The sequence below is a fragment of the Embiotoca jacksoni genome, unplaced genomic scaffold (assembly GCF_022577435.1).
Source record: "Embiotoca jacksoni isolate LCO1_2020_lvr unplaced genomic scaffold, fEmbJac1.0.p SCAF_18, whole genome shotgun sequence".
NCBI classification, from domain to species: domain Eukaryota; kingdom Metazoa; phylum Chordata; class Actinopteri; family Embiotocidae; genus Embiotoca; species Embiotoca jacksoni.
This window is the reverse complement of record NW_027185318.1, coordinates 1,968,712-1,991,001: the sequence shown is the minus strand read 5'-3', so window position 1 is coordinate 1,991,001 and position 22,290 is coordinate 1,968,712. Positions and strand designations below refer to the sequence as shown.

The 22,290-nt window shown below is 41.7% G+C and overlaps 3 protein-coding genes across 4 annotated transcripts; 2 read left to right on the top strand and 1 right to left on the bottom strand.

Moving 5' to 3' along the window:
- Positions 1–87: 87 nt before the first annotated feature.
- LOC138199791 (5'-3' exonuclease PLD4) lies at positions 88–3,915 on the top strand. Its single transcript, XM_069151993.1, has 11 exons — positions 88–147; positions 314–379; positions 461–621; positions 1,000–1,183; positions 1,289–1,409; positions 1,507–1,634; positions 1,722–1,922; positions 2,081–2,220; positions 2,324–2,489; positions 2,584–2,680; positions 2,794–3,915. Exons 2-11 carry the CDS (start codon positions 329–331, stop codon positions 2,994–2,996), a joined length of 1,452 nt encoding a protein of 483 aa, XP_069008094.1. The 5' UTR covers positions 88–147; positions 314–328; the 3' UTR covers positions 2,997–3,915.
- Positions 3,916–3,976: 61 nt separating this feature from the next.
- Positions 3,977–5,969, top strand: srp14 (signal recognition particle 14). Of its 2 annotated transcripts, XR_011178371.1 has the most exons (6): positions 3,977–4,094; positions 4,505–4,577; positions 4,672–4,784; positions 4,863–4,895; positions 4,993–5,244; positions 5,330–5,969. XR_011178371.1 is itself a non-coding variant. In XM_069151996.1 (5 exons), the coding sequence occupies exons 1-5, from the start codon at positions 4,071–4,073 to the stop codon at positions 5,080–5,082; spliced, it is 333 nt and encodes a 110-aa protein (XP_069008097.1). In that variant the 5' UTR covers positions 3,977–4,070; the 3' UTR covers positions 5,083–5,969. The 2 variants fall into 2 exon arrangements, 1 of the variants encoding a protein (XP_069008097.1); XM_069151996.1 differs by having other exon boundaries at positions 4,993–5,969.
- On the bottom strand, positions 5,664–22,081 carry xgb (x globin). The gene is made up of 5 exons (XM_069151994.1): positions 21,472–22,081; positions 17,718–17,825; positions 16,439–16,559; positions 16,111–16,191; positions 5,664–6,221 (listed from the first exon to the last, which is right to left on the bottom strand). Exons 1-5 carry the CDS (start codon positions 21,642–21,644, stop codon positions 6,096–6,098), a joined length of 609 nt encoding a protein of 202 aa, XP_069008095.1. The 5' UTR covers positions 21,645–22,081; the 3' UTR covers positions 5,664–6,095.
- Between the last annotated feature and the right edge of the window lie 209 nt (positions 22,082–22,290).

Below are 22,290 nucleotides of genomic sequence, written 5' to 3'. Positions count from 1 at the left end.
CTGAAATGAAAGTTAAAAACAGGAACTGCTGCGATATATACACCAGTAAAAATATCACTGCAGCTCAGTTTCGGGTGAAAGCTGGACGGGAAGAAGCACGTTTGTTTTGAGCTCTTGTTTTCAGAGAAGTCGCTGCATCTGCTTTCTGTAAGTTGCTTTTTCTGTATGAAACAAACATTCAGACCTTTTAAATCTTTTAGCTGCAGAAATCTGAGCAGAATTTGGTGTTTGAAACTTAAGATATCTCCGACTTGTTTTGTTGATGTCTTCTGTCCGTGATTATAACTTCTTTTGATCTTCACTCGGTGATCAGTGCTTGAAAGGAAACATGACCTCCATGTACAGCAGCCTTCATGACGGTTATGTCTCAAACAAAAAGGTAGGACTACAAACATTAACCAACCTTTTCCCTCTGGTTTGAGAGATCACTTTTTCCTAACTCTGGAGCATGTTCTGTCAGAGGTCGACCAGCTGTGTGACGCTGGCTGTGGTTCTGGGCTGTCTGACGGTCCTGGGCATTTTGCTTGCCATTGCTGTGCTGGAGAGACCACCAGCCCCCCAAAACCATGACACACTTCCACAGGACACTGCTGGGAGCAATTTCTCTGTTGACCAGTGCAGGTAATAATCCCACCGTGTAGTTACATTAGCGATCAGTTGTCAAGATTTGCACTTCAGCATTATACTGAACTATCTGCTGCATGAAATATATTTTTATATAATTGTATTGTACTGTATATGATGAAGTCTCTATCATACAACTGAGAGTTTTACATTAAATGCTGTGTATAGTCTGATGTATGGCATCAAGCTTTACATCTTTCCTCTTGAAATATGCAAAAATAATTGTTGTACTTTACTAATTTTGAGCAAAAATGCAGTAGTGAAACCACTGAATCTTTACACATCCTAAACCACATCTTTTGTCTTTATGATGAAAGACTTCACCATAAATTTAGTTCAATAAGAATTCCCTCAGCAGATTGTTTTATCCCTCAGCATGGCCCTCGTGGAGAGCATCCCTCAACATGTGACGTATAACGCCAATGTAACATTCGGGTTCCCCCTGGAACAAGTCTGGAAAGATCTCATCGCCGTGGCAACTGACCAAGTGGATGTGGTGTCTTTCTATTGGACACTAACTGGGGAAGACATCAATGTTAACTCTTCCTCTGACGTGCCTGTGAGTTATCAACTAAAACAGAAAAAAAAAGATTAGATAACATTGCTTGTAATCGCAACATATCATTTATATTTAGGATTCATGCATTCATTCTGTCCCCGGCAGGGAAGGAACATCCTGAAAGATCTTGAAGAGTTGCCCTCCAGGAATGTTTCTGTCCGAGTGGTGACCAGTGTTCCCACAGTGATGACAAACTCCACCGATCTAGAGGTTTTAAAAAAGAAAGGTTTGGAAATGATTCTCCTGTTCACTCCTTTATGTTTTGGTTTGTCGTGCACCGTTAACACTAAATTCTCTCGACTCTCTTTTCTGGCCGTCTTTAGGAGTTCATGTGAGGAAGGTGGACTTTGGGCGCCTGACAAAAGGCGTCCTGCACACCAAGTTCTGGATCGTGGATAGAAAACATGTATTCATTGGAAGCGCCAACATGGACTGGAGGGCCCTAACACAGGTGAAACCATAAATGCTACGTTCTCAGGTGCTTCGTTTTAACCTCAAAATGCTGCCAAACAATTCGATGATTCCCGTTTGGCTGCAGGTGAAGGAGCTGGGAGTGGTGGTCTACAACTGTTCCAGTCTAGCGAAGGACCTCCATAAGATCTTCCAGTCCTACTGGGTGATGGGACAACCCAACAGCTCCTTGCCACAGCCCTGGCCTGCCAAGTATGACACTGCCATCAACAAACATCACCCCCTGCTGGTGAAGGAGGGTAACGTCTCCAGCAAGCTGTACCTCTCAGTGAGTTCCTTAAGTTTCAGTTCCCTTTTACAGGATACTGTTACTATGAGGGATCAAGGACTGTTGTCTGTATTATAGCGTGTGGATTAGAACCTCATCCACAACAGACACCACATAGCAAAGCTGATATCTTTTATGAATCAAATGTTTCCCTGCAGGCTTCTCCAGCATCATTCTGTCCCCTTTCGAGGACTCAGGACCTGGAGGCTATTCTCTCCATCATCTCAGAGGCCCAACATTTTGTTGATGTAGCTGTCATGGAGTACTTTCCCGCCACACGCTTTGACAGGCCTCAGAGGTGAACCCAAACCACCAAAATAAGCTACTTTATTTTTATTTTTTTCATCTACGGTGTGCCTCTTTTGTTTGATTTCCTCACGTTGGAGTCTTTAATTGAGCAGATACTGGCCGGTCATCGACGACGCCATCAGGACTGCTGCGTTCGAGAGGAAGGTCAAGATCAGGATGCTGATCAGCTGCGGCCGCGACTCTGATCCAGCCATGCTGCCCTTTCTTCAGTCTCTAGCCGCGATGGACTACCCTCAGCACCATATCAACATCCAAATAGTAAGACAACACGTAGAATAAACACATCTGCTGAACATCTTCACCACTTTTTTTTTTTTTTTTTTTTTAATTCACACTTCAATTCTTTTTTCAGAAATTGTTCATTTTGCCGGTGGGAAACCAGTCTGATATTCCATTTTCAAGAGTCAACCATAACAAGTACATGGTGACTGATCAGGTAGCATACATTGGTGAGGAGCAGATAATATTTCTCTGTATTCATTGTTGAATTTTAAGTAATGAGCAGGTCAGTTCTTCCAAGTGTTTGGTTAACCATTGACCAGATAACGTTGTTTCCACCCAGGTACTTCCAACTGGTCAGGTGACTACTTTCTGACCACAGCTGGCGTGGGCCTGGTGATTTCCCAGCATACCCCTCACCCTGTCTGGAAGAATAAGACCCTGCAGAGCCAGCTGAAGTCGGTCTTTGACAGAGACTGGCACTCTGAGTTTGCTGTGCGCCTCGCCGATGCAGAGCACCACCCAGACTGTGCTCTGTCAACATGACTTTCAGAAAAGTTACACATAAATGTGAATTAATTTGAATGTATTATGAAAGCTACATTCAAACCAGAGTCGGGACATCCTGCATATTAATACTTTTGTATTATCTTTGTCAAAATCAGCAATTCATGCTATTATTTTTCTGTTGATTCAAAAGGCTTACAATGAGGCTGAACTTAAAAGGGCATGTTTTTTTTTTTTTTTTTAATGAAACTGTTACATTGATTGATAGATAGGCTGTCATACCAGCTGTCATCCACAGTTGATCATAATTCTTACTAACTGCAGTGATTTACTGACTTAGCAGTTGGTTTTTTTAGACATAGTGGTTGAATCGTTTATTTCAATGTATGACAACTGAATTTGTTTAACAATTTATGGAATTAATATTCTTTATAATATTTGATTAATTATGTGTATCCTGAGATCTTTTTTTAAACAAGGTAAAAAGTCTGACTTGTTTTAAAATATGTGCCGTGTGGTACTTTCCTTAAAAAAAAAAAAAATAAATGTGTCATAGCTTCCTCTAAATGAAAAACAAAACAAAAAACAAACTCCAGCTGCAGTCAGATCCGTCAAACACATAAACCCACAATCATGTGCTTGGGACAACATTTTCTGGTCATGGGATGTGGATTTAAAAAAAAAAAAAAAAAAAATTCCCCTCGGGGATTAATAAAGTATATACCTACCTACCTACCATTTAACTTCCACAGAGGAGATCAACATCAGAAAGCTGCAAAGTGACAGCGTTTTTCACTGTTTTACTAAATAATATTTTCGTGCCAAGAGTTCATACGCCTCAGTGGAAGTTGCAATTTACATAAATAGGGTTACCATTCAGTCATTCCGTATGATTACGTCTAAAAAAAACCCACATCAACAGCTGCGTGTGACTGCAGGGTGAGGTTGTTGTTGTTCCCCCTCCCTGACGGCAGGGCGGCAGTGTGACGGGCAGTGAGGGCGCAGGGGGGAGGGGCGAAGGAAGGGGCGGGGCTCCGGCTGGGAATAGTACGTGTGCTTCTCAGCCACTTAGCTTCCCTGCTAACGGCTAACAGCTGGACCACAGCTCGAGTCATGGTGCTGCTGGAAAACGACTCGGTGAGAACATAGAACATAGAACAGAGAACATAGAACAGAGAACATAGAACAGAAAGTCTCTTCGTTAACGACGTGTTGTCGCTCAGAAAGCGGAAGCAGACTTTAGCTTCAGAACCAGATGGAGTCGCGAACCAGCCCGCTGACGGAGAACCGGTTTAAAGTTGGTCAGAACCGACAACTGCGTTTTTATTAAAACGGTGATTTTATTCAACTCGTTAAACTTCGACTTTAACCGGTTGTTTGAACGGAGAGTCGAAGTAAACACGTCCTCTGTGATCGACGTGTTCCCGACCAGCTTCTCCCAGGAAACTGCTCAGTCTGTGTTTTTTTTAAAGAATATTATAAAGAATGTTTATTTATTATGATTATGATTGAAGCATTTAAAGATGAATCTCCTCCCTGCCCTCCAGTTTCTCACCGAGCTCACGCGACTCTTCCAGAAGTGCAGAACATCCGGAAGTGTCGTCATCACCCTGAAGAAGTGTAAGTCTGCAGGACAGCTGAGACTTGTCCTCCCGTGCGACCGTCCGATCAGCTGTTGTGGGATGATGTTGTTGTTGTTGTTTTCTTCTTCCAGATGACGGTAGAACCAAACCGATGCCCAGAAAAGGAAGCTCGGATTCATTCGAGCCGGCAGACAACAAATGTCTCATCAGAGCATCCGAAGGCAAGAAGAAAATCAGCACCGTGGTGAGACGACTGTTTTAATGCTTTTATTATGTTTGGATCTGTGATCTCCTGCTGACTTCTACTTTCTCACAACCTCAGGTCAGCACCAAAGAAGTAATCAAGTTTCAGATGGTAGGCCGAGCTCGTTTTTTTGCTGACTGTCCTGTTGTTTCTGAATGTGAGACCTGTGATGGGTAACTCGGTTCCTGACCTTCCCTTCCTGCTGCAGGCGTACTCCAACCTCCTCAGAGCTCACATGGACGGACTTAAGAAGAAAGACAAGAAAAGCAAAAGCAAGAAAACCAAAGCCACCCAATGAGCAACAGACTCTTTCTGAGCGGTTCCTGAACTGGCCTGTACCATCTGAGAGGAGTGGGAGGAGCTTCGGCTCCACCCGGCGTCCCCCCCCCTCCCCCCTTCGTCCCAGGCCTCCGGATCATCCACCCGGTGACTGCTTCCATATGATGCCATTGTCTGCATGGTTAGTGTCTCCTCGCCGGCTGTCCGGTGCCGTCGGTGATTCGGAACAGAAAACCTGAGGCTTTTTTTTTTTTTCTCTCATTCAGTACGAAGCAAAGCCAACTTTATTGAACCGCCACCGATTTCTGCTTCGGAAAACCAGGTTCTCCGCAGCCGCGTCGCCTCTGGAGCCAAAACCCACTGAGCCCGATGAATAAGCAGCCTTTCCTACGATTTCATTGTTAGAGTCCCTATTTACGTTATAATAACAGCTAACACTTAAGTTGCATCGGCACGTTGTAACTCGACTGTCTTCAGACGGACGTCTCGGTTTCCAGTTTTGTTCTTAAATGTGATTTCAAAATGTGGCGTTCAGAAACAAAGAACTAAATCATAATATTTTTCTCTAATTTCACTTTTCTCGATATTGGAGATAAAATATTATTTTGTGTTTTTATTTTACCATTTGAAGTACGAGATGTCCTTTGTTTTTGCATCCCCACGCCAAGCTGTCTTAAATTGTTAAACACCAATAAAATGTCCTGAATGTGGTAAATTCAGGATCGAGTTAAATAGCAGAAATCTGTTTTACTGTTGTAGATTGACTGAAAGGCATGTTTGAGTTCTGAATCCAGAGACAAAGCATCTGCTGCAGTTCCAGTAACGTCGTTTCTGTTTATCACCGGTTTTGTACCGTTGAACTGCAGCAGAATTAATGCTCAGAAATAAATTGCTTTGTTACAAGTCTGCATGTCTCTTTGTCCATTCTGATGGAACGCAAACTTCAACTAAAGTAGAAAACAAGACAGTAAAGTCCACGATGTACATGCACACCGGTGAAGACATTGTGAGGCGGTGGGGAGGAGCGTCGGCTCACAGCGCGGTGTTCCTCTTCTCCGGTCTTTCCTTCGGGGAAGCAGCGAGCTGCTGCTGCTGCTGCCGGCCGCTCTCGTCCTGGAAGCCTCGTTTCATCAGGCTGGTCACGTAGAGGAACATCGTCTGGGTCACAAAGCAAAGCAGGGTGAGAGTGAATCAGAGGCTCCCACGGGACAGGACATTCAGGTTTATGGACGACATGCTATAATATGACCTTTGTGATTTTTTTGGAGGAAAAAAACGTCATACTATAGCATGACGTTTTGAACCACATACTATGGTGTAACTTTCTCTTCATATTTTAGACAACATACTGTAGTCTTAAGTATTTTACATTTTTTTGCATGAAAAAAAAGTTTATGTAAAGTATGACTTTTTTGTGATTTTTTGGAAGACATGGTATAGCATGACTTTTTGGTCATATTTTGAACGACATGCTATAGTATGACTTTTTGGTCATATTTTGGACGACATGCTATAAGTATGACTTCCGTTGAAGTTATGTCGTGCAACACAATGGTGCAGTTGTCAGTGTCGTCGTCTCACAATCTCGAGGTCCCCGGTTCGATCCCGGCCTGGGACTTTCTATGTGGAATTTGCATGTTCCTGCATAGTAATAAGTAAATTAAAATATGTCATCCGTAACATGGACGACTAACTTATGCATGTTATCATGCATGTAGTCCATGATGTAAATCAAACATCATGCATATAGTCGTAAATGTGACAAAGTCACACTTCAAGCAAGAACATGCAATCCACCACAGACAGAGTTCCAAGCCCCTGATCGAAACGAGTACTTCCTGATAGTGAGACGACGACACGAGCAACTGCAGAGTTGTGTGGCCTTTAGTGCATGTTTGTCTGACTTACATCACTTATATGACTTTTAAACATTTTATGGCAGAAGGTACTGTGGTGGAGTGGTTAGTGTTGTCGCCTTCCAGTCAGAAGGTTCCAGGTTCGATTCTTGCCCTTGACGTGACTTTCCATCTTGCATGTTAATGTCATCATTTCCAGAGCGAGGCTCGAACACGGAACCTTCTGACTGGGAGGCAACCGTGACAACCACCGCACTGTTGATCTCTCTTCCCTAACATGTTTAAAAGTCATATAAGTCAGGCAAGCATGCAATAAAGACAGCAAAATGGTGCAGTTCCAAGCCAGCGCTGACAGGGGGCCTGGAACTTTGTGTGTGGAGGATTCTTGTTGAATGAAATGTTTCACATTATGGACTACAGGCATAAGTTAGTCATCCATGTTATGGACGATAAACTTGACTTTTAAGTTATTAGTTTTGCAGAAGGATGCAAATACAACATAGACTGTCAGAGGTGGGAATTGAACCAATGACCTTCGGACTGCGAGACAACAACGCTGACAGCTGCGCCACCCTGCTGGCTAACTTAACTTTAACGAAAGTCATACTTATAGCATGTCGTCAGAAATAGCACATATATCATATTTCTTTAATGTTGTCCAAAATGTGATAAAAAGTCATACCATAGCATGTTGTCCAAAGTATGACATCATATTTTGAACGACATGCTATAGTATGACTTTTTGGTCATATTTTGGACGACATGCCATAAGTATGACTTCCGTTGAAGTTATGTCGTGCAGCACAATGGTGCAGTTGTCAGTGTCGTCGTCTCACAATCTCGAGGTCCCCGGTTCGATCCCGGCCTGGGACTTTCTATGTGGAATTTGCATGTTCCTGCATAGTAATAAGTAAATTAAAATATGTCATCCGTAACATGGACGACTAACTTATGCATGTTATCATGCATGTAGTCCATGATGTAAATCAAACATCATGCATATAGTCGTAAATGTGACAAAGTCACACTTCAAGCAAGAACATGCAATCCACCACAGACAGAGTTCCAAGCCCCTGATCGAAACGAGTACTTCCTGATAGTGAGACGACGACACGAGCAACTGCAGAGTTGTGTGGCCTTTAGTGCATGTTTGTCTGACTTACATCACTTATATGACTTTTAAACATTTTATGGCAGAAGGTACTGTGGTGGAGTGGTTAGTGTTGTCGCCTTCCAGTCAGAAGGTTCCAGGTTTGATTCTTGCCCTTGACGTGACTTTCCATCTTGCATGTTAATGTCATCATTTCCAGAGCGAGGCTCGAACACGGAACCTTCTGACTGGGAGGCAACCGTGACAACCACCGCACTGTTGATCTCTCTTCCCTAACATGTTTAAAAGTCATATAAGTCAGGCAAGCATGCAATAAAGACAGCAAAATGGTGCAGTTCCAAGCCAGCGCTGACAGGGGGCCTGGAACTTTGTGTGTGGAGGATTCTTGTTGAATGAAATGTTTCACATTATGGACTACAGGCATAAGTTAGTCATCCATGTTATGGACGATAAACTTGACTTTTAAGTTATTAGTTTTGCAGAAGGATGCAAATACAACATAGACTGTCAGAGGTGGGAATTGAACCAATGACCTTCGGACTGCGAGACAACAACGCTGACAGCTGCGCCACCCTGCTGGCTAACTTAACTTTAACGAAAGTCATACTTATAGCATGTCGTCAGAAATAGCACGTATATCATATTTCTTTAATGTTGTCCAAAATGTGATAAAAAGTCATACCATAGCATGTTGTCCAAAGTATGACATCATATTTTGAACGACATGCTATTGCATGACTTTTTGGTCATATTTTGAACGACATGCTACAGCATGACTTTTTGGTCATATTTTGGACGACATTCTATAAGTATGACTTCCGTTGAAGTTATGTCATGCAGCACAATGGTGCCGTTGTCAGTGTCGTCGTCTCACAATCTCGAGGTCCCCGGTTCGATCCCGGCCTGGGACTTTCTATGTGGAATTTGCATGTTCCTGCATAGTAATAAGTAAATTAAAATATGTCATCCATAACATGGACGACTAACTTATGCATGTTATCATGCATGTAGTCCATGATGTAAATCAAACATCATGCATCTAGTCGTAAATGTGACAAAGTCACACTTCAAGCAAGAACATGCAATCCACCACAGACAGAGTTCCAAGCCCCTGATCGAAGCGAGTACTTCCTGATAGTGAGACGACGACACGAGCAACTGCGGAGTTGTGTGGCCTTTATTGCATGTTTGTCTGACTTACATCACTTATATGACTTTTAAACATTTTATGGCAGAAGGTACTGTGGTGGAGTGGTTAGTGTTGTCACCTTCCAGTCAGAAGGTTCCAGGTTCGATTCTTGCCCTTGACGTGACTTTCCATCTTGCATGTTAATGTCATCATTTCCAGAGCGAGGCTCGAACACGGAACCTTCTGACTGGGAGGCAACCGTGACAACCACCGCACTGTTGATCTCTCTTCCCTAACATGTTTAAAAGTCATATAAGTCAGGCAAGCATGCAATAAAGGCAGCAAAAAGGTGCAGTTCCTATCCAGCGCTGACAGGGGGCCTGGAACTTTGTGTGTGGAGGATTCTTGTTGAATGAAATGTTTCACATTATGGACTACATGCATAAGTTAGTCATCCATGTTATGGACGATAAACTTGACTTTTAAGTTATCAGTTTTGCAGAAGGATGCAAATACAACATAGACTGTCAGAGGTGGGAATTGAACCAATGACCTTCGGACTGCGAGACAACAACGCTGACAGCTGCGCCACCCTGCTGGCTAACTTAACTTTAACGAAAGTCATACTTATAGCATGTCGTCAGAAATAGCACGTATATCATATTTCTTTAATGTTGTCCAAAATGTGATAAAAAGTCATACCATAGCATGTTGTCCAAAGTATGACATCATATTTTGAACGACATGCTATTGCATGACTTTTTGGTCATATTTTGAACGACATGCTACAGTATGACTTTTTGGTCATATTTTGGACGACATTCTATAAGTATGACTTCCGTTGAAGTTATGTCATGCAGCACAATGGTGCAGTTGTCAGTGTCGTCGTCTCACAATCTCGAGGTCCCCGGTTCGATCCCGGCCTGGGACTTTCTATGTGGAATTTGCATGTTCCTGCATAGTAATAAGTAAATTAAAATATGTCATCCGTAACATGGACGACTAACTTATGCATGTTATCATGCATGTAGTCCATGATGTAAATCAAACATCATGCATATAGTCGTAAATGTGACAAAGTCACACTTCAAGCAAGAACATGCAATCCACCACAGACAGAGTTCCAAGCCCCTGATCGAAACGAGTACTTCCTGATAGTGAGACGACGACACGAGCAACTGCGGAGTTGTGTGGCCTTTAGTGCATGTTTGTCTGACTTACATCACTTATATGACTTTTAAACATTTTATGGCAGAAGGTACTGTGGTGGAGTGGTTAGTGTTGTCGCCTTCCAGTCAGGAGGTTCCAGGTTCGATTCTTGCCCTTGACGTGACTTTCCATCTTGCATGTTAATGTCATCATTTCCAGAGCGAGGCTCGAACACGGAACCTTCTGACTGGGAGGCAACCGTGACAACCACCGCACTGTTGATCTCTCTTCCCTAACATGTTTAAAAGTCATATAAGTCAGGCAAGCATGCAATAAAGGCAGCAAAAAGGTGCAGTTCCTATCCAGCGCTGACAGGGGGCCTGGAACTTTGTGTGTGGAGGATTCTTGTTGAATGAAATGTTTCACATTATGGACTACATGCATAAGTTAGTCATCCATGTTATGGACGATAAACTTGACTTTTAAGTTATCAGTTTTGCAGAAGGATGCAAATACAACATAGACTGTCAGAGGTGGGAATTGAACCAATGACCTTCGGACTGCGAGACAACAACGCTGACAGCTGCGCCACCCTGCTGGCTAACTTAACTTTAACGAAAGTCATACTTATAGCATGTCGTCAGAAATAGCACGTATATCATATTTCTTTAATGTTGTCCAAAATGTGATAAAAAGTCATACCATAGCATGTTGTCCAAAGTATGACATCATATTTTGAACGACATGCTATTGCATGACTTTTTGGTCATATTTTGAACGACATGCTACAGTATGACTTTTTGGTCATATTTTGGACGACATTCTATAAGTATGACTTCCGTTGAAGTTATGTCATGCAGCACAATGGTGCAGTTGTCAGTGTCGTCGTCTCACAATCTCGAGGTCCCCGGTTCGATCCCGGCCTGGGACTTTCTATGTGGAATTTGCATGTTCCTGCATAGTAATAAGTAAATTAAAATATGTCATCCATAACATGGACGACTAACTTATGCATGTTATCATGCATGTAGTCCATGATGTAAATCAAACATCATGCATATAGTCGTAAATGTGACAAAGTCACACTTCAAGCAAGAACATGCAATCCACCACAGACAGAGTTCCAAGCCCCTGATCGAAACGAGTACTTCCTGATAGTGAGACGACGACACGAGCAACTGCGGAGTTGTGTGGCCTTTAGTGCATGTTTGTCTGACTTACATCACTTATATGACTTTTAAACATTTTATGGCAGAAGGTACTGTGGTGGAGTGGTTAGTGTTGTCGCCTTCCAGTCAGAAGGTTCCAGGTTCGATTCTTGCCTTTGACGTGACTTTACATCTTGATGTTAATGTCATCATTTCCAGAGCGAGGCTCGAACACGGAACCTTCTGACTGGGAGGCAACCGTGACAACCACCGCACTGTTGATCTCTCTTCCCTAACATGTTTAAAAGTCATATAAGTCAGGCAAGCATGCAATAAAGGCAGCAAAAAGGTGCAGTTCCTATCCAGCGCTGACAGGGGGCCTGGAACTTTGTGTGTGGAGGATTCTTGTTGAATGAAATGTTTCACATTATGGACTACATGCATAAGTTAGTCATCCATGTTATGGACGATAAACTTGACTTTTAAGTTATCAGTTTTGCAGAAGGATGCAAATACAACATAGACTGTCAGAGGTGGGAATTGAACCAATGACCTTCGGACTGCGAGACAACAACGCTGACAGCTGCGCCACCCTGCTGGCTAACTTAACTTTAACGAAAGTCATACTTATAGCATGTCGTCAGAAATAGCACATATATCATATTTCTTTAATGTTGTCCAAAATGTGATAAAAAGTCATACCATAGCATGTTGTCCAAAGTATGACATCATATTTTGAACGACATGCTATAGTATGACTTTTTGGTCATATTTTGGACGACATGCCATAAGTATGACTTCCGTTGAAGTTATGTCGTGCAGCACAATGGTGCAGTTGTCAGTGTCGTCGTCTCACAATCTCGAGGTCCCCGGTTCGATCCCGGCCTGGGACTTTCTATGTGGAATTTGCATGTTCCTGCATAGTAATAAGTAAATTAAAATATGTCATCCATAACATGGACGACTAACTTATGCATGTTATCATGCATGTAGTCCATGATGTAAATCAAACATCATGCATATAGTCGTAAATGTGACAAAGTCACACTTCAAGCAAGAACATGCAATCCACCACAGACAGAGTTCCAAGCCCCTGATCGAAACGAGTACTTCCTGATAGTGAGACGACGACACGAGCAACTGCGGAGTTGTGTGGCCTTTAGTGCATGTTTGTCTGACTTACATCACTTATATGACTTTTAAACATTTTATGGCAGAAGGTACTGTGGTGGAGTGGTTAGTGTTGTCGCCTTCCAGTCAGAAGGTTCCAGGTTCGATTCTTGCCTTTGACGTGACTTTACATCTTGATGTTAATGTCATCATTTCCAGAGCGAGGCTCGAACACGGAACCTTCTGACTGGGAGGCAACCGTGACAACCACCGCACTGTTGATCTCTCTTCCCTAACATGTTTAAAAGTCATATAAGTCAGGCAAGCATGCAATAAAGGCAGCAAAAAGGTGCAGTTCCTATCCAGCGCTGACAGGGGGCCTGGAACTTTGTGTGTGGAGGATTCTTGTTGAATGAAATGTTTCACATTATGGACTACATGCATAAGTTAGTCATCCATGTTATGGACGATAAACTTGACTTTTAAGTTATCAGTTTTGCAGAAGGATGCAAATACAACATAGACTGTCAGAGGTGGGAATTGAACCAATGACCTTCGGACTGCGAGACAACAACGCTGACAGCTGCGCCACCCTGCTGGCTAACTTAACTTTAACGAAAGTCATACTTATAGCATGTCGTCAGAAATAGCACATATATCATATTTCTTTAATGTTGTCCAAAATGTGATAAAAAGTCATACCATAGCATGTTGTCCAAAGTATGACATCATATTTTGAACGACATGCTATAGTATGACTTTTTGGTCATATTTTGGACGACATGCCATAAGTATGACTTCCGTTGAAGTTATGTCGTGCAGCACAATGGTGCAGTTGTCAGTGTCGTCGTCTCACAATCTCGAGGTCCCCGGTTCGATCCCGGCCTGGGACTTTCTATGTGGAATTTGCATGTTCCTGCATAGTAATAAGTAAATTAAAATATGTCATCCATAACATGGACGACTAACTTATGCATGTTATCATGCATGTAGTCCATGATGTAAATCAAACATCATGCATCTAGTCGTAAATGTGACAAAGTCACACTTCAAGCAAGAACATGCAATCCACCACAGACAGAGTTCCAAGCCCCTGATCGAAGCGAGTACTTCCTGATAGTGAGACGACGACACGAGCAACTGCGGAGTTGTGTGGCCTTTATTGCATGTTTGTCTGACTTACATAACTTATATGACTTTTAAACATTTTATGGAAGAAGGTACTGTGGTGGAGTGGTTAGTGTTGTCACCTTCCAGTCAGAAGGTTCCTGGTTCAATTCTTGCTCTTGACGTGACTTTACATCTTGCATGTTAATGTCATCATTTCCAGAGCGAGTCTCGAACCTGGAACCTTCTGACTGGGAGGCAACCGTGACAACCACTGCATCCTATAGTATGACTTTTTTTTTATCATATTTTGGACGACATGCTATAGTATGACTTTTTTTTTTTTATCATATTTTGGACGACATGTTATAGTATGACTTTTTTTTATGATATTTTGGACGACATGTTATAGTATGACTTTTTTTTTTATCATATTTTGGACGACATGCTATAGTATGACTTTTTTTTGTCATATTTTGGACATGTTATAGTATGACTTTTTTTATAATATTTTGGACGACATGTTATAGTATGACTTTTTTTTATCATATTTTGGACGACATGTTATAGTATGACTTTTTTTATAATATTTTGGACGACATGTTATAGTATGACCTTTTTTTTATAATATTTTGGACGACATGTTATAGTATGACCTTTTTTTTATAATATTTTGGACGACATGTTATAGTATGACCTTTTTTTAATCATATTTTGGACGACATGCTATAGTATGACTTTTTTTTTAATAATATTTTGGACGACATGCTATAGTATGACTTTATGATATTTGGGATGACATGCGATAGTATGACTTTTTATGATATTTGGGATGACATGCGATAGTATGACTTTTTTATCACATTTTTTGTGATTTTTTTAGGATGAAAAAAAACGTCGTTATTTTGCATGATGTTATGGACGACATACCATGGTGTGACTTTCTCTTCATATTTTAGACAACATACTGTAGTCTAAAGTATTTTTTATTTTTTTGCCCCAAAAAAAGGTCATACTATAGTGTAGTATACTATGATACTTTTTTTTAATCATCATTTGGACAACATAAAAAAAGTAATTAAAAAGTCATACTATAGCATGTCACCCAAAATACAAGTTTCAAAAGGGAACATCATGTTGGAAAGGATTTTCTATAGTATTAGATTCATGGTCTACTTTGCTCTCCGTGGGTGACAGACTTACAAGAGCCACTAGAGAGCACTACCGGTCAGTGATTGAAGAAGATGAGTTATTAATTCTTAGTGTTTAAATTGTTCTGAAATCTTCCATCCTAAACGAAACTGATGTTGTAAAAGAACAGTTCACCCAGCAGCAGAGTCTCTGTATTAATCACAGCAGGGAACCTTGCAGTGACATGACATGACGTGACAGAGCCACATTCCATTTACTCAATATGCTCCTGTATGGTTCAGTGAGATGTAAATTTTCACATCAGTGAAGCTTGTGTTTGCCCTGATTTCCATCCTGACATGTTACGTGGAGCGTTAAAGAGACGAGCCCGACCCAAAGCGGCGTTGCCGACGGTTGCACACAGTGACGCTATTTCACGAAGACATTTCGGCCTCGTGGTGGAAGGAAGTATTCAGATCCTTTAATCCTTTTCGTAAATTACATAAGTATTTTTGCAGTATTGGTATTATTAGTGAAGCACTGGTATGTAAGCAGCATGTTTAGGGTTGTAGCAGCTGCAGGTGGAGCTGGTTTGAACTGTTTTAAAAAAACAGAGACATCAGATAAATGTGAGGGTCATCAGATGATTACTGGCAAAAAGACAGAAGAAAAACAAGTTCTGATCCACAAATCAGTTTTCAGTTTCTGTACTTTTTCTCTATTTTGTGTTTCTAAGTAACATGTTGGGTCATTTAATATTGGAGTTGAAGCATGTGAGAAGTTTCGAGGGGAGATCCATATTTTGTTGAGCTGTTAACAACTCAGACGTGTGAAATATGATCCTGACTATACGCTGCTTTTTGTAAGACATCAGACAACTAGAGCTGGGAGATAACAGTATTGTAACACTACTGTAGGGATGAATATTAGTGCTTTCACAAAATATTAACAAAATTTGATTTGTTTTTTTATTTTTTATAAATAATCCCCATTGATGTGTCTATATTAATTTATAGTTAAAGGCAAATTAAAGCCAGCAAAAGAAGCAATAGATGCCATAACACCAGATCAGAATATCCAAAATTGAAGACGGAATATATTTTCATATTACAACATTTGATGTGATATGGATAAATTGTGCAACCCTTTTGGAAACCACCAGTTTAGTTTTAAACAATGTGTTTTATTTTGAAAATCTTGTTATATTATCTACTGTGACAAATCTTTAGCTTCACAATATCTTAAGTTTTCAGACAGTAGAAAGTCCGATATTTCTTTCTGACATGTAGGGAAGTGGAAGCTTTACCTTCCACGCCTCCTCCAGCTCTGATGTCCACTTCTCCTTCAGGATGGGCTGCACGGCGCAGATGAATTCTGCTCCGACGTACTGGAAAACAATAATGCGACATACTGATGTGCTCATGACTTGGTCACCAACACCCGGCGTCCTCATTGATTAGAGGAGGTGTGTTCAGCATTTTGGATGTGCGTCAGCTCGTTCAGCTGCTGCGACTCCAGAGGTCTCAGTATAATGAGGAGTGCAAAGAAATCAGAAATATGTGCACTCCTCTGTAAACAAAGCAGCATGACATGCAGACTGCAGCTCAACGCTGCTGGGATCATCGGGGTCTTACATTGTAGTACTTGGGTGGCGCGTTGTAGTGAAAATGGCTTTTTCCCAGCTCCAGAGCCAAAGCCTCCAGTCTGTCCAGCTGATCCAGTCGAGCCACACTTTTCTCGATGAAAGACATCACCCTTGAAGAGATGGGGGGAAAAAAAGACTCGGGGTTTAGTAGTTAGGTGATTATCAAGTGATGCATTTCTCTGTTAGAAGGTTTCACGATGACACTCGCAGGCTCACCAACTCAAAAGCCAAGAAAAATAAATATAATCGATCACACGTGTCAGTCTCGCTCACACACGAAGCTTCATCCAATCTGAATACAACTTTCTCTGCACGAAACACCACAGGATCAATTTCCTTTTTTGGTGTTTTTCTGTGTGTGCGTTTCTGCCGTCAGTGCTGAGTATTGTGCACGTGATAGTTTGGAGGATGAACGAAGGGTTCGTGCTGAAGGGTTCATCACTGAGTTTAAGATCAGCCGGTTCACGCTGGGACACATGTCTTGCCTGCTAGACTACCCTCTGCACCTTCAGGTCCTCAGGCAGCAATTGGCTGCTTCGGCATCATGTGTGGAGAGAGGCATGATGCATGCTGGGAATCAGCAAGACAAGTGGCTGTGATGGATGCTGCACGCCCTGTCTGCAGCGGAGTGGTGAGCACCATCCTGATTATGTGACCATCTGAGAGGCTTTGCTCTGCCACACGTCTTCTGGTTTGTGTCTCAACCTGCAATCTGGGAAACACAGGTTTATCATCTATTGTTGTTCGACTTAAGTGAAAGAAAAACTAGTGACATTTCTTGTTGAAAGTCAATCAATTGTCCATAAACGGGCACAAAGGCATTCAAAATTACCACAAGGAAATGTGAAATGATCACAGAGACTCAGAACAATAATAAAAAATAAAATGCAATTTGAATGTCTTTTTTATTCGAATGTCTTATTTTATTGTATTTCTTACAACAACATGCAGACCTCCATCAACCTTGAGCTGCTCCCTCTCTAGATATGAAGGTTTACACTTTAAGAGAAGGACTTATGCATCGACAGTATAAAAATATATTATCACAGCAGTCTTGTACTGTAACAAGAGTTTTACAAAGCAAGTGACATCACCGTCATCATTGTGACAGAAACTTGTGTGCCACGGTTACACTTTTACAGGTAGGTAAGTGCTGGAAATCAACATGGTCCCGGTGTGTAACGTGCAGCACTGTGCTGTGCTTCCATTGGCTGTTCAGGGGTCATCGTGTGGATGTATTGATGTGGATGTGGATGTAATGAACTGACCGTAAGCCGTGTGCCCGCAGTTCCCGGCTGGTCCGCAACCTCTCCAGGTCCTCCACGTCTCGGAACAGGAAGAAGACATCTTTGCACTCGGGATGGGTCTCAAACAACCTGTTACCATGACAACAACAGCACAAGCAGCCACCAGTGAGCGTTCATTGCTGCACCAATAACAAACCTCCACTCCTGAGTTTCCATTCTGAGATTTTGAGAGTTTGGAGTTTGAGAGCGGACAGCTGTGATCGTTCCCTCTCAGTCAACTCGTCACCTCGGCAACATGAGAGGCTTCACTCTCATCCTTCAGACGTTCTCTCCACCCGACGCTTTCAATAGAGATCTGATATGCCTTTCTGATCTTACACTCATTCTTCTCATCATCAGTTCCTTCCACTCCGGTTTTTTTTTTTACACCCAGCAGCTGCAATCAGTAACAGACCACGGGGGGTCTTTGTGAGTTAGCCAGCCAATCCATACCCTCATTGCCACCCGCGGCTGTGATGAGCCACCCTGCCCTGTCAGAGCCGTGACAGAGCCTCAGTTAGATGGAGCCACTGCCCCTGCTGCAGTTTTCCCCCTCTGATTTAACCTCAATAAATATCTTTAACCTGAGCGTGAAAGCAGGCTACCATCCAATCAGAGATCCTTTTAGACTCCAGCCGAGCGAGCTTTGATTGGTGATGCTACCAGAATACACAATTATCTCGAGTCGGGCGCACGCTGCAATGCAAGGCTTACTCTGAATCTGTTTTTCAATGAAGGAAAAGGTTTAGGACACGCATCAAAGGGAGGATACATGGTTATGATGTTGTCAGAGGTTGTGGGGAGGACTTTGAAAACATATTTTAAACTTGATCCAGGGACATGAGCTGAGAGCAGCTAGTGATGGCGCTGATTTCATTGGTGTGTGAAATATTAGATGCAGGTCAGAGTGGGAATTTTATGTTATCTAGAAAACTGAATTCTACCAATAACATGTTGGCAAATAATGATGAATGGAAATTACTGGTTTCTTTTGACCAATGCCAGGACAGAAACTGACCTTACAGGGAAAAACACATTTTAATAATTGGACAAGTGATCACATTTATGACACATGTTTAACATGTTGCAACATATGATAACATGGGAAAATATGTGTAAAGGTTTTCACAAGGGAATCTTCATGAGTTTCACACATTACACCATGATAATGTTCCAAAACCACATTTCTAATGAGCAAAATACATGTTTCACATGTACAAATCACATGAGCTTTTGCACATGCAAAATTCATGTAGTTTTTCTTTAAGGGTGATTAGTCTTACAAATGCAAAAAAAAGAAGAGGAACATTAAATAAACATTATTTGGTTGAGGTGGAGTTTATTTTTCTCGTCTGACATCAATGTGCCTTAAATATATATTTCAATAACAACAGACTTTATCGCCTTATTGACAAACATGCATGAGTTATAAAAACCAATTTGAAATAACTAAATATATACTTGCAAGAAATAATATTTTCACTCATGCTGACAAGCAAGAAGGAAGATCAGAGAGATAAAGATCCCTGTTCAGAACCGAGTTTAAAGTGGTGTCCCTATGCCACAGTCATGCTCCACATGATGGGATGTGGCCACCTGCTGCTTCTATTATCAGAACAATAACAATCTTCTTTTTCCTCGTTTATTAGTCAATAATATAAAAGGCCACTGTTAAATCATGCATGCCTGTTGGCTAACAACCGGAACATGTTGGGTGTTGATCTGTAAAACAGACTGAAATATTAATACTACATCAGAATTTTAAATAATTATGGGTGTGACAGGTCAAACAGAAGCTCATTCTATTTTTTCCATTTATTGTTTTTTCTGTGGCCTCCAGCTCTGCTGCGGAGAGGAAAAAAACCCTGCGTGTGTTAAACCCGAAATATAAAGCAGCAGAGTCTCCATGAATAAATGCATTAGATGTCTATGACATGTGCCCCCCCGCCCCCGGTTGGATGGATAGATGAAAGCAGGTGTTGGGTAGGTGTTAGAGAAGTGGTGGCTTCTCTAATGGCTGCTGCAAAAAACATGCTGCTTGTCAGAGGCCTTTGACAGGCAGGTGATAATGTGGAGAGGTCTATAGAAATACAATATATTGACAAGCTCTGACTACAGACCAAATGTGAATGAGTAGAGAAGGTTGTTCTCAAACATTAAACCATTACACACATTACTTACTCTCATGCTGTCCTGTTTTGTGTGGAGCTCTCAGTTGGGCCCGTTGCTTTGAAAGTATATTACAACTGGTGGTACTCACCATTCAAGCCGTCTGTGGGATGAATGTGTGTTTACAGTTTTGTTACACATGGCCTCGCAAATGGAAATTATGCAGAGCAATATATTCACTTCAAAGCATTCTAAATTTATTACAATAAACTCTGTAACACTGCAGTGTTTTTCATAGATTGGATGAATGTGTTACTTACTTGGAGAGAACCAGGTTCAGTGGGACAAAGTGACCTTCTGCTCACCAGCATCATCAATGAAAGCAAAGAAAAAGAAACTGGCTGCACTTTTTTTTATTTTTTCATCTTCGTCAACACAGTGAACTTGTTATTTTCTCCCATTGTTTGCACATCGTGGACATGAGTGCACATGCAAGCATGCATAAGATGATGCAGACACTCTAAATGGCTCAAGTGGAATTTTAATTGGCACCGCATAGAAGTTTTATTCACTTCCATTATGTACTAATTACAACTACAATATCTGTATCTTATTTCAGCGGGATTTGACAGAGGAAGATTCCCTACCAAGGAGACATTTTTCAAATGTTAAATTCAGAGAACACAAGGAAAAACTGGTGACTCCCATTTGCTGCTTTACTGTAGCAATCACTGTTCAGGCAGGAGATACGGGCCCCGACAGCCTTGGGGCCCCTGAGGTAGGCCTGACCTACAAATGACCCACATATTTCCAGGCTAACGCAGAAGGTCAACCAATTCAACTCTCCAACAGTCTTTACCGCTAACTGCATTCACTTGTTTTTTTTCCTGCCAAGAAGAAAAGCCAAGGATGTTTTCCCGGAAGCTGGTTATCATCATAATTGATCAAATGAGGTTTCCTGATGGCTACTGCCTTTGATTGTATAGTAGGCTACAATGACAGACATGGAGCTCTGTGTAACAACGTTAAGATGTGATATGAAGTGATAAGAAGGGAGGAGGGGTATTCTGCTCCGAGCTTTCAATGAAAAGCTGTGGGTCACAAGACAGATCGAAGGGAGGTGGTGGAGGTGGAGGGATGCTCAGTTTGTGGTTGATAAAGAGGTCCGTGCCATCAGCACAGTGGATCTGTGTACCCTCCCACACCACTTTAACTTTGAGCAGCAGGTCAGCACACAGTGCAGATGGTTCAAGAAGCAGGTTACACTGAAAAGGCTTCGTTTCTCGTTCAAACACCAGAGATACAGAAAATCGAAGTTGAATAAAACTGGCTTTTTTTTTTTTCTTTTTTTTTTTTTCGTATATTGAGGTTCTTTGGGCGCAAAATCTGCAGTTTTTTAGAATAAATTGATCAACTCCACAGGATCTCGTATCAAACCTCTGCTTTCCTCAGTAATTACTGTTTATAAAGGCTACTCAGTGTGCTCTTATAATTCTCTACTATAATACATTATAACATTCCTGAGGCTCAAGTGTCCACCATCCTTCCCGATCAATATTTTCTTCAATTTGGAGTTTTTCAAATGCAACCAGAATCGGAAAAGTGTAGAAAAACGTGAACATCTTACCTGACAAACATAATAATCCCAACTTTGGCTATATCGTCCCGGATAACTTTCCATGAGTCCTTGATCATCTGAATCTGAGCGTCGCTGGGACGCGCAGCAGCAGCAGCAGCATCCTCCGTGTTCCTTTCTGCAAAGTGGGATTTCGCTGCTAGACCTGATATTGCGCAGCCCATTCTTCATCTAAAAGAAATGACACAATGGTTGTTGTTTTTTTAGGCAATCCAGGAGGAAAAAAACCCGATGGTGAAACACTTTAGTGCCAGAGGAAACCTGCTGGTTTGGGTGCGCGTCTTGAACTCCACTTCACTCCTCCAGTGGGTGCCACGCAGGTCGTCAGCTCAGCAAACAGACAGGACGGTCAGTGCTGACCTGCTGTCAAAATAAAACACCCTCATCTATGAGCACATGTTGCAGGGAGCACTGAGCGGCGAGAGCGCCTTTATGTTGAAGGGCAGCCGTGCGTGACTTCCGGTGTAAGTCAGTCTGTTGGTGGGTGACTCGGAGCAGCTTTTCAAGGCCAACTGGAAATGTTCTTTCACATGCTCCATGTTATGTACACTATGCATTAAATGCTATTGCGATTTTTTTTTTTTTTTTTTTTTTTTTTTTTTAATCTAGTTCAGTTATAGATCAATGAGTAGATTGGAAAAGGCCTGAAGAATAAAGCCAATACAAGTGTTTGTTATTCTAAGTTGCTAAAGAACATTTAAATGGCATTTTATTTGATCACGTGTTTCCTTAGTTCTTCTCTCACCACTCTCTTTTACTTGATGCAAAGAGACCAATGTCTTTGAAGTTAACTAAACTGCCCCACTACAA